The sequence below is a fragment of the Sapajus apella genome, unplaced genomic scaffold, assembly GCF_009761245.1.
Source record: "Sapajus apella isolate SASKATOON/1434 unplaced genomic scaffold, GSC_monkey_1.0 scaffold2, whole genome shotgun sequence".
NCBI classification, from domain to species: domain Eukaryota; kingdom Metazoa; phylum Chordata; class Mammalia; order Primates; family Cebidae; genus Sapajus; species Sapajus apella.
In genome coordinates this window covers 76,387,145-76,400,115 of record NW_022436942.1, presented here as the reverse complement: position 1 = coordinate 76,400,115, position 12,971 = coordinate 76,387,145, and the positions used below count along the sequence as shown (strand labels likewise).

Below are 12,971 nucleotides of genomic sequence, written 5' to 3'. Positions count from 1 at the left end.
GAGAGGAGAAATGATAACAAGCTCTGAGCATCCGAACACCATCAGCGGTTTTACATGTGAAGCAGACATTATACCAAGTGGCTTTCCCCCTCTGGGACAGGTTCTCTTTTCTCTCTTGCCACACCCTCATTCCCACATCATATATTCATAACCTCTCCTACCTCCCAGCAAGAGATTACTACAGCCATGCCAGAATAATCTCACACTGGCATCTATGAACTCACCCAGGACTACTGTGTGTGTATCAGCCATCACAGTCTTCCTGTCTGTGGATGATAATTCCCTACTAGGCCACCTCAGGGCTATGGACAGTGTCCTCAGGAACCCTCTGAATCCTGCAGTCTTCCTAGTGCCCATCCAGAGAACAGCTGCAACCAGTTTCTGTAATGAAGTTTTGATTTGCTAAAAGGCTCCTGCCCCTATATTAAATTAAAAACGGAGTAGTTGATATGCTGTTGCTTTAGCCACAAAATAAGTTGTTTTTTGTGGGGCACCCTCTCTAAACGTAGTGCTTTGGAGTCATGGTTGGGATTGGTGGTAGTTTATCAGAGTTCAGTGGTATTTGTATCTGGTGGTTTTTAGAGAGGAAAAAAAATAGAAGGGAAAGGTATGGTGTTGTATGATTCCGTGTCCCATTTTGAACAATCTAACTATTGGTATGGATTTTTTAATGTATATTGCCAAGTACTACAATTCTACTACCCATTGTATTATTTTAAAGCCTAATGCCAATGGGAGTATATAACTCAGGATACTGGAATAGCATAGAATATTTAATTTTTAAAGATATATTATAAATCCTATTGTTTTATGGATCCCAGCTCAAATGAAAAAGACTAAAATGACATAAATGACATAAAAGTAAGAGCAAGATCATGGGAAAGTGGAAGTCCAGTATAATAAAAAAAATCAAATCATTGTTGAAACCTTGCCTTACTTCTAATGGTTGGTGGCAATACTCTATTTATTCGTTTATTTTGGTTTTATTCTTTCTTTAACATCTTTTAGTAGAGGCGCTAACAAGTCACAAAGAGGTCCAAAGGTGAACAGGAAAAAGAAGGAATTTAGAAATTAGTTTTTCAATTACTCGATAAATAAATGATGAAATGCATATTTTCAGTTGGCTTGCAAACTGACAAAAATATTACTCTTCCTAAAATTTGTTTATGAGCCTACCTCTTCAACATGAGCCTAAAAGAGTCCTGGCTTTGTGCTTTTCCCCCTTAGTATTACTTTCAACATTGTGCTTTTGAATGAAGTTATTGACGAGTATATGAAGAAGCCCATGGGCTATGGGCCTGTACTGCTACATGTCTTTATTATGTTAGCACCTTAAAACTGAGATTTTTGTATTATGTACTGCTGCACAGTTGCATTTGTAACAAAGGATAAGGAAGGACTATAAACCTTGATACCAGAGGAAACCCTAAGTAAACTTTAGATTGTAATTTTTTTTTACAATTGTATAATTTTTATTATATTTTCTAAGGGCAGAGATTATTGCCTTTATTTTGAAGAATTAGGAAAAGGAAGGGCATTTCATGGCATCTTTATTTTAACCTTTCTTTTTCCTCTTCAGTAGGAAAGTTCATTCTGGGCTGATGTGTTATCTGGAAAAAGGAGTTGTTTGTATAGTTCTGCAGAATTACTAATCTGACTTCTTGGGCCTTTGAGATGTGCCTTCCTTTATTTTTTATGGAAAGCCTAATATTTTAATAAAATTAGTGACTCATGAGGGTGTTTTCAGCTGTTGCTATATCTGATGTCATTTCTTCTGAAAACTTTATAATGTCCCGGGTTCTTGGCTGTTTCCATGGTAGAGATATTAATATCAAGAGCACCGTATCTATCAGAGTTCAGCTTTTGACTTTGTGAAGAAATTCTCACTGCCCCTCTTCCTAATGCATGTTCTAACACAATTTACCTGTGACTGCATTACACAGGCAAATTTATGTTAGAACACATGTCAGGGAGAAGGGCACAAGAGGGGAATCCCCAAGAAGCCATGTAGGAGAAAAGTATTATTGTTCTCTACATGAAAATATAGATTCTTCTACTTGGCTTTGCCAGATTTGATAGAAAAACTCATTAAAAGAGAGTCTTCATTTGACGTTTTTAAAATGCACCCTAATAATTCAGCTCATGGTGAAATTGGGTACCTGAATGAACTTGATACATAAGAATAAAACTTTGAGAGCTTCAGCAGTAAATGCTACTGTTTTAGCTCTCATGAGCCCAGTTCTGTTTCTAAATGCTTGAAAATGTGTTCTCTTCCTGGACAGTGTACCATAGGATGCTTATCAAAATATTACACGTCTCTTTCCTCATTCTTGCCTTCTTAACTCACTACAGTCATTGCTGACACCATTTCTCACTTGTATTGTCCAGTCTACCTGTCCAACCCATATGATCAAAGTCTCTCAATAAATGCGTGTTGAATAAATGAATGAACAAATGAATGAGGTCACCTCCAGCCCTGCTATCACATAAGAATTTGGATATATAAGTTTGCATTTGAGAATTCTTCATGTAGCATATTCTTTTATAAAGGCAGAATTGTCTGTTATCAGTCATCACTTTTAGCAAAAACTTAAAAACAGTTTTTCCTTAGGTTTTCTAAAGAATAGAATGTTAAATTTCTAATGCCAGAATGTGACTCACTGTATTCTTTTTAAGAACTTGCTATAAATTTCATTTGTTCTAAGTGCTGAGGTGGCCACTTTTATCATATGCATCATTTTGATTCTTACATATTATTAATCTTGTAAGTTGGCTTTGATCTCTTAAGAGGGTAACATTACCAGCCATCATGCTCTTGTTTTATGTTCAGGAAGTTGCTTATTAGCCTTCTAGTGCAGTGTTTTATACACGGTAGGGACATGCTGCACTTCGGATGAAGTGGTTTGTTTTGGGGCTGAATTTTGCTGCAATTAAATCAAGTAACATTGAACGGCTGTAGGAACCTTTAGAAAAAAGTTCTGGTCTTCCTTTCTATGACTCATTATTTATTATTTATTTGTTTATTATATTTTACATATTCTAGATACATGAAATGAGTAATAATTCAGATTCAGAAATTACATATAATCTTGTAATCCACAATCTAGATACAGATAGTTTTTTGTTCCTTAAATGTGCCCTTTCTCCTGGATCCACTTATTCTGATCTGTGTCTCCATCACCAGAAATACTAAGTGGAGGGCAAAGGGACGTGCTTCGCAGAGCCTGGCATTAGAAGGAAGGAATCCAGCATACACTGAACATTTCCTGGGACTCAGGCACCCTGCTAGGCACTTTCACATGTGAAAGTCCTCTGACCCTGAGGAAGACAGTAGTAGTTCCTCTCTCTTTACACATTAAGAAACTGAGAGACTTCGAGAGGTTCAGTAATTTGCTCAAGGTCAGTTATATAGTAAGAGATAGATGAGATTTTTCTTTATGCAACCTACTGGGTGCAGCAGGGCGGGTACTGCCCACTTTTAGTTAATCACAGTTTTTGAGACTGCCATTGTAAAAACTGCAGTCACTACATCTTTCTAACTTTCTTCCATTTCAGACTCATTCAATTTGTAATTTACACTTACCACTTTCTGTAGCTTTGACTTTTTTGGGTGTTGATTCCCTCTATTACTTTATAAAGAAAGTAGTCACTCTTTTTCTGCCTTGGTGATGCAAATTTCCTCAGGCAATTCAAGAACCGTAGGAATCCAAGGCCTTCTAAAAATTAAAGAAATAAATTATATGTGAAAGCACTTTTAAAACCATATGCCTGAAAAAGTTATGGGCAATTATTTTTTATTTCATTGACCAAATAGTGTATTCTTAAAACTCACAGTGTACACTTAAGACCCATAGGCACATATAACTGTAAATAACATATTTTTTATATATTTCATGTTAGACTTTACAACTGAAATATCTGGTCATACTTTTATTTAAATTCATCTATCCAGCTTGAACATGGAATTATAAAGCTTCACATCTCCATATGTACCCAAAAAGACAATTTAAAACTTAGAAAGTTTAGTTGTGACAAATGGAAGATGATATTAGGAGTTCAAGAAGGTAATTATCTGCATTATGGGAAGCATTCAAAAGCAAAATGTCTCTCCTGGAATTCAGTGATGTACAATATAGCAGTTTGAGCTTTGTAATTTTTCTTTGCCACATCCTTGTACCAGGTGTGATCTGGTACAAGTAGAAGGCCACCCTCTTTACAGAGACCCACCCACCAATTAAGATAGAAAATGTTCTTGACACAACTCATTTCCCTTTTATCTTTAGGGAAATGACCATCCTGAGAATATTTTATTGGCTGTAAGCCAATGCTTATGGCAAGTTTTAAATGAGTCTCGATATCTTAGACTGTGCCATGCCTCAGCTTTGGGAATCTGATTAAAGAAGGAATACTAAAATAAGAAAAAATATCTAGCTAAAATATATCTAAAATTCATTACCCTAGCCCTGATACTTTACTGCCATATTTTTCCGAAAAACAGTTAAATTCAGAAAGGGCTAAATGGTATCCTTTCTATTGATTAGAATTGTTTTCTCCTTAAAGTTGTAATTCAGAAACATAGAGGCATGAAGAAGTAAAATTGATACATATATTTCAAACGACTTCCTTTCCTCCTTTTATCTTGAAATAGGTCCCTTAAAAAAGTACATTTTCTGATAACAAAATAGATCATTTATTTTCTTTAGAGGGTTAGGTGGCTTTTGGGTGATACTCTCCTTTTTTGGTCTTGAAATATCCTCTGCTCTAATTCCTAATACTTTAAAGAATATTATCCTTCAGAAAAGAGAAATGAATATGACACCTAGTGTTAGTTTCAGCTGGAAAGGGTTCAAAGTTTGGCTAATGTTTAATGGTGTATTTTGATAATACTATCTAGTTACAGAGCAGCACTCTCTTGATAATGAGGATGCAATCTAGTATGCAGGGCCACCTTCTAAAAAGAACATAGAAACAAACTCTTCTTTGTATAAAATGTACTTTAACCCGTAAACTGAAAATAGTACAGAAAATTAATAGCAGCATGAAATTTTCCTGTAAAACTTGTTTGGCTGTTAGGTTGGGGAGATGGGACTTATAGTAGATAGGAGTGACCAAATCACTTAGTGAAGAACAAAACTAAAATAAAAATCCTGGAATTAGGCCAGGTGCAGTGGCTCACGCCTGTAATCCAAGTACTTTGGGAGGCCAAGGTGGGTGGATCACCTGAGGTCGGGAGTTTGAGACCATTCTGACCAACATGGAAGAAACCCTGTCTCTACTAAAAGTACAAAATTAGCCTGGTGTTCTTGCAGGCTCCTGTATCCCAGCTATTTAGGAAGCTGAGGCAGGAGAATCGCTTGAACCTGAGAGGCAGAGGTTGTGGTAAACCGAGATTGCGCCATTGCAACTCCAGCCTGGGCAACAAGAGTGAAACTCCATCTCAAAAAAAAAAAAAAAATCCTGAAATTAAGATTTTTTTTCTAAAACAGGAAAAATGAGGAGAAAGTGATCAGGAAAATAAAGAGAAGACAAATTGAAGGAAGGACTGGAAAATCACAAAAGATTTAATAGCAAGGAGCAAGAGACACCAACATGTACATTTACAAGCTTTAATTTGTTCAATATTTACTTGAAAATGAGTTAACGTTACTAAGAAAAGTAGCCTTCCAAAAATCATAGCAATGCTTTATCCTCTTGAGGAGAGCAAGTGTATGTATTATAATTTGGTAACATTTCTTTTGTAGAGAAGGGGATGGGGTAGACATGATTTAAGAGATCTCTTGATCTCATACCCCTTCATATTAGGAATAGGAAATAAATCATGTTCAGACTAGTTTAAAAGGTCTATGACTGTTAGAGATATGATCCTAAAAAAAGAAAAAAAAAAAAAAAAAACAGAAAACAAACCAGTGTGGTAGTTCTCAACTAGAGGGATTTTGTGCCCAAGGGGACTTTTGGCAATATCTGGAGATACTTTTCATTGTCATGTCGTGGGAGGTGCTACTGGCATCTGGTGGGTAGAGGCCAGGGATGCTGCAAAGCATCCTGCAATGCACAGGATGACCCCCACAACAGAGAAGTATCTGGCTCATTGTCAATAGTGTTGGTTGGAAATCTTGGTATAGTAGAAATAACATGGCTCTGGAATCAGACAGAGGTGGGCCTGATTCCCAATCCAGTCCTTATTAGCTATGTTACTGTGAACATGTAATATATGTGATGGTTTGTCAAAAATATGTAAACACATTTTGACTGAATAAATAATTCCTTTTTCTTTCTTTCTTTTTTTTTTTTTTTTTAATTTGAGACAGAATCTCTGTTGCCCAGACTGGAGTGCAGTGGCCTGATCTCGGCTCACTGCAGCCTCAGCCTCCTGGGTTCAAGCGATTTTCCTGCCTCAGTCTCCCAAGTAACTGGGATGACAGGTGCTTGCCACCATGCCTGGCTAATTTTTGTATTTTTAGTACAGATGGGGTTTTACCATGTTGGCCGGGCTAGTCTCCAACTCCTGACCTCAAGTAATCTGCCCACCTCACCCTCCCAAATTACTGAGATGACAGGGGTGAGCTATTGTTCCCGACCTTAATAAATAGTTTCTTTCAAGACTCAGTTTCTTCACCTATAAAACTGAGATGGTAGCCAGGCACAGTGCCTCATGCCTGTAATCCCAGCACTTTGGGAAGCCGAGACAGGTGGATCACCTGAGGTCAGGAGTTCAAGACCAGTGCAGCCAACATGGTGAAACCCCATCTCTACTAAAAATAAAAAAATTAGCCGAGTGTGGTGGCACGTGCCTATTGTCCCAGCTACTTGGGAGGCTGAGGTAGGAGAATCACTTGAACCCGGGAGATAGAGGTTGCAGTGAGCCAAGATCACACCACTTCACTCCAGCCTGGGTGACAGAGTGAGACTCCATGGAAAAAAAAAACAAAAAAAACTGAGATGGTATCACCTACCTCGTGAATGAAATGAATGAGTGAATGAGATGGTTTTGAGGACTAGGAATAAAATACAGAAAGATTATCTAACACAGTGCCCCCTACAGGTGAGCGTTCGCAGAAACAGTAGGTAAACTGATGGTGAAGGTGATAGATAAAATTATGCCACAGGGCCCTTCTACTTTGCCTGGAAGCTTGTCTCCCATGAACCTGGTGACCTGAATTCTGTTTCCCACCCGAATTCAGGTTACACGACAGATCCATGAGCATGAGCAGGAGAACGAGTTGCGGGAACAGATGTCAGGTTATAAGCGGATGCGGCGCCAGCACCAGAAGCAGCTGATCGCCCTGGAGAACAAGCTGAAGGCTGAGATGGACGAGCACCGCCTCAAGCTACAGAAGGAGGTGGAGACGCATGCCAACAACTCGTCCATCGAGCTGGAGAAGCTGGCCAAGAAGCAAGTAGCTATCATAGAAAAGGAGGTCAGTGTGTGCACACACACCTTTATGCCACAACCAAGCCAGGCCTGTTGGGGTCAGTGGCAGGATGTTAGCAGGAGGCAGGAGTCGGAGATGGAGGAAAACTGTTGCTGGTGATGGGGGAGAAGGAATTGGGTTTCCAGATTTTATGGGGCTACATAAAATTTTCATTCAGAGCTAAAATAGCAACTGAAAATGTATATTACATTCATGTCCATTCAAATATATTCTGAGTATCAGTGCCTTGACGGTGGCCTGGGTACAAGTAAAGGGAAACAGGTTGCTGCTATCTTCTGAGAACGCACACAACACAAGTCTGTTTACTGTATCTGCCACACCCACAGTCCTTTTCAAAAGAAAACTGCTCTACAGATAGTCTCTTATAGTGGTGATAATCCCTGCCTACAGCTGATGGGCCCCTGACCAAAGGGAGCAAATAATGAGTCCAGCAATTGTTTGAGTTTTCTAGGGAACATCTCTCTTCTCCATCCAGGTTCTAAACTAATTTTAAAAGCAGACAAGGCTAGGCATGGTGGCTTACACCCTATAATCCCAGCACTTTGGGAGGCCAAGGTGGGTGGATCTCTTAAGCCCAGAAGTTCAAGACCAGCCTGGGCAATGTGGCAAAACCCCATCTCTACAAAAAATACAAAAATTAGGTGGGTATGGGGGCATGTGCCTGTAGTCCCAGCTACTTGGGAGGCTGAGGCAGGAGGATCGCTTGAGCCCAGGAGGCAGAGGTTGCAATGAGCCGAGATTGTGCTACTGCACTGTAGCCTGGGTGACAGAGCAAGACCCTGTCTCAAAAAAAAAGAGGCAGATAGTCATAATATCATCTTCATTACTGATACATGTTAGGTACGAGAGATGATTTTTGTCTGCAAGAAAACAAAATTAAGCAGACTTGCCTGCCCAGGCAATGGTAAAATTGAGTCACCTTTCCTGTCACCCCCGCCATACTATAAGACTTCCATAGTGTGGAAAAAATATAGTGGATATGTGCTCCCTGGGGATGAAGTGACTGGGGACATGGTGTCAGGGTGTTTCCATAACGGAGTTCGTGTTCTCTCTCTCCACCTCCCACCCCCCGCGCCACACGTGTGTGTGTGTGTCCACATGAAAGGAACCATCAGGTTGTAGAAGAAACATTTCCCCAACAGCTGTCAATCTGTGAGGCAGTCTGGCATGAAAACCTCTGCCCAGACAGGGATGATGTTGATTAAAGAAATCAGTCAGATTCTTTCTTGGGATTTGACTTGGTAAATATGTTGTGAGAATTGTTCATAAAGGAAGAATTGTCCATAATGGAAGTTGCAGGTGAAAAAGATACATAAAAATGAGCCATGAAGCATAATTCCCACTTTATCTCGTAAGTCACTCATCTTGCATATATACTTCACCCAATGGTTACCAGAAACAGCTTTGGTCATTTTCAGGAGCCAGTATTTATTGGATTACCTTTTATGTAGTCTGTGTTTGATTCATTTAGGATCCTAAAAAGTGTCATGATGTGTGACTGTTGTGGATTGCAGCAGGTGCCTAAGAAAACAAAATGCCAGGCCTGGCATGGCGGCTCACGCCTATAATCCCAGTACTTTGGGAGGCCTAGGCGGGTGGATCACCTGAGGTCAGGAGTTTGAGACCATCCTTGCCAACATGGTGAAACCCTGTCTCTACTAAAAATACAAAAATTAGCCAGGCGCAGTGGCGGATGCCTGTAATCCCAGCTACTCGGGAGACTGAGGCATGAGAATCACTTGACCTCGGGAAGTGGAGGTTGCAGTGAGCCAAGATCGTGCCACAGCACGCCAACCTATGTGAGAAAGCGACACTGTCTCAAAAAAAAGAGAGAAAAACAAAATAAAATGCCATTAGCTCTCCAATTACACTTGAGATGATCCCACTGGAAAATCTGATAGTTGGAATAATTAATCAGTTAGAGTTTGATTCTTGGAATAAAACTGGCCGGTGTAGTTATTTATACATTTTGGCAACTTAACCTTTGGGCTACCAACAATATGTTTTAAAAACCTTTATTATAATCCTCAGTTCTGACCCATTGTGGTGGCTCATGCCTGTAATCTCAGCACTTTGGGAAGCTGAGGAGAGAGGATAGCTTGAGGCCAAGCATTTGAGATGATCCTAGGCAACGTAGTGGGACCCAGTCTCTATGATAATTTTCAAAAAATACTTAGCTGGAACTGATGCTGCATGCCTGTGGTCCCATGAACTTAGGAGGCTGAGGCAGGAGGATCACTGGATCCCATGATTTTTAGGCTGCTGTGAGTTATGCTCATGCCACTATGCTGTAGCCTGAGCGACAGAGTGAGACCCCATCTCAAAAAAAAATTTTTCTTAGGTCTCCTTTTATCCCATGAATATTTTTCTGTTCCATAAAATATGTTTATAGTTCACCTTCATATTTTTCCCATAATTCAGAATGTATTTTTCAATGATGAAAACTTTTATTTCTTTTTGTTTAAGATACAAGACAATCAGAAAAAAATTATTTTTTATTATTTGTTCAAAAATGTCACATTATTAGCACTTATGGACTCTCTTACTGCATTGGAGAATATAGACCACTGAATTCTGTGTGAAGAACAGATTCATCCTACATTGTATTTGTTATTTTATCAGGCAAAGGTAGCTGCAGCAGATGAGAAGAAGTTCCAGCAACAGATCTTGGCCCAGCAGAAGAAAGATTTGACAACTTTCTTAGAAAGTCAGAAGAAGCAGTACAAGATTTGTAAGGAAAAAATAAAAGAGGTAAGGTTACTAGTGTTTGTTCTCACCAAGTTGCCGTTAGAATGGTTGGAACTTAAAATTGACTCATCTTGCATTTTGATCAATGTTCTAGTCCAGTGAGTCTCAAACTTAACATTAGAATAACCTAAAATGCTGGCCGGGCACAGTGACTCACGCCTGTAATCCCAGCACTTTGGAAGGCCGAGGTGGGCGGATCACCTGAGGTCAGGAGTTGGAGATCAGCCTGACCAACACGGTAAAGCCCCGTCTCAACTAAAAATACAAAAATTAGCTGGGCATGGTGGTGCACGCTTGTAATCCCAGCTACTCGGGAGGCTGAGGCAGGAGAATTGCTTGAACCCAAGAGGCAGAGGTTGCAGTGAGCCGAGATCACACCACTGCACTCCAGCCTGGGCAACAAGAGCAAAACTCCATCTCAAAAAAAAAAAAAAAAAAAAAAAAAGAATTACCTAAAATGCTATTAAAACAGATTGCTAACCCTCCCCTAGATTTTCAGATTTTAAAACTCTATCACTGTTTACTCCTAGATTTTCTGGGGTAGAGCTTGAAAATGTGCATTTCTAACAAGTTTCCAGATGATGCTGATGCTGCTGGTTCAGGGACCACATTTCAGGAACTATTGATATAACTCTAAGCCATCCTTGTCTACTTCCTATGTGTTTTCCCCACACCAGTCAAAGTGATCTTTTCAAACTATAAATCTGGTCATACTACTTCATAGTTTTGAAATCCAGTGCCTTCTTATTGCTTTTAGGATAAGTCAGAATTCTAGAAGTCCCTACACAGCCTCCTCCTAGCCTACTAATAGGGGCACCCACACCAGTGCTGCCCCTGCCCTCAACCCACTCCTTGCTGCACCAGCCATGGTCACCTTTCAGTTCCTCAAATTTATCAAGCTCCACCCTTCCCCAAGGTCTTTGCACATACTGTTTCTTCTGCCAAGATGTTCTCCCTACCCGCAAGCGTTCCCTGACCACAATTCTGCTTGGTTACTTCCTGCTTCTCCTTATAAGACCTAGGATTGGTTATTAGGATCTTAACTCAAATATCACTTCCCTAGGGAAGCCTTTTCTAACTGCCTCAACCAAGACAGATGTCTCTGGTTTCCTAACACTAGAAGTTTTAATTATACATTTGTTTAATGATTATTCCAGCTACTTACTCTACTAACTGGTAAGCATCATAAGAGCACAGACCATGTTTTTGTTTGCTCACAACTGTATCCCTATGCCCTGTACATGTGAATATTTGATAAACGCATGCTTGACTCTGGAATATTTGGTTGAAGACCACTAGTGGACTTAGAAGTTCTTCCCGAAGAACTGCACTTTGATGTGAAAGCTCAAATTTCTTCAATTCTCCCTTTACCAGTACTTACAGGTGAATCGTCTGAAGTTCCATGGACTTTTCTTCTCATAAGCCTTAGAGTTTCTTATTTGTAGACTTACTAAGTATATCAAGGTTTAATAAAATTCAATATGGGGCATTGTTTTAGTATATATAAAATCACGTGTTTGAGCTCATATACTAAACTGTAGGTTAGCAATACAGGGCTTAGCAAGGTTCTCCTCCAGTTCTTTTTTCGTTTTTAGTTAGGAAGTGAAAGCGAGGGGTTTGGGGTGGGCCTAGGAATTGTTTGCCCTGCCCTGCTAAGCTGCTGGTAGTTGTTAGACCTAACAGAAAATTGTATTTTAGTCACACTGGCTGAATGGGTAGAATCTCTGACACCATAAAGTCTTGAAAACCCAGGCATAGAGAGAATAGCCCAACTCAGAAAGTTCACATTCTTTCCATTTTCTCTCTGAATTATTGGCTTGAGCTTAATTATTATATCATAATAGGATTGCTGGATCACAGAGATAGCCTAAGAAACTTTGAGGTTTTCCTCCACTCTAAATACATTCCTTGGCCAGGCACGGTGGCTCATGCCTGTACTCCCAGTGCTTTGGGAGGCCGAGGTGGGTAGATCACCTGAGGTCAGGAGTTCAAGACCAGCCTGGCCAACCTGGCGAAACCCCATCTCTACCAAAATACAAAACATTAGCCAAGTGTGGTGGCGAGCGCCTATAATCCCAGCTACTCGGGAGGCTGAGGTAGGACCAATTGCTTGGATACAGGAGGCGGAGGTTACAGTGAGCTGAGATCAAACCACTGCACTCCAGCCTGGGCAACAGAGAGAGACTCTATCTCAAAAAAATATAATAAAAAAATAAAATAAATAGATACCTTCCTTATTTCTAACTCTCTGTGTCTATTCTATGCAAAGCTAATATTACTTCTTCTGAAGTAAAGCTTAGTTCAGACTATTTAAAGTGGCGTGTATATTTTGATATTGATATACTTAGAGGTATTGTCCTTTGAATGACAAAACAAAAAAAAATCTCCACTTTTGATAGATAATAGGAATATGGCTAATACAGAATGATAGATGGTCCAAAAATAATTTATTCTTGATTTTGGAGTCAATTTTTGTGATGATATTTGAATGGGGGTCTGTAATCCAGTGGTTAATGCCAAACCAAGTAATAAAGTCATGGCATGTAAAGATGAATCCCCCAGGCTTCCTGTTGTGATCTCAGCTTACTCTGAAAACAACACTTTGTCTTGTCAATTCTAAGATTTCACTTACAGCTTCACTGGAACAGGATAGTTGAAAGTTGATTTACAGAGACTTCTTGGCTAAGAGATTAAATAGTCTATAATATCTGCATCACAACACATTAAGTGAAATAGGTGTTAGCAATTTTTTTTTTTTTTTTTTTTTTTTGAGACAGAGTCTCGCTCTGT

The 12,971-nt window shown here is 39.6% G+C and overlaps 1 protein-coding gene across 11 annotated transcripts in view; it reads left to right on the top strand.

Annotated features, from left to right (window-relative positions):
- TAOK3 (TAO kinase 3) overlaps nt 1-12,971 on the top strand; it is a 204,627-nt gene that overhangs the window by 166,254 nt on the left and 25,402 nt on the right. For all 11 annotated transcript variants that reach the window (XM_032241112.1, XM_032241170.1, XM_032241137.1 and 8 more), the window contains 2 exons: nt 7,182-7,418; nt 10,056-10,184. In XM_032241112.1, the coding sequence (XP_032097003.1) occupies nt 7,182-7,418; nt 10,056-10,184 (366 nt within the window). The remainder of the gene's footprint in view (nt 1-7,181; nt 7,419-10,055; nt 10,185-12,971) is intronic.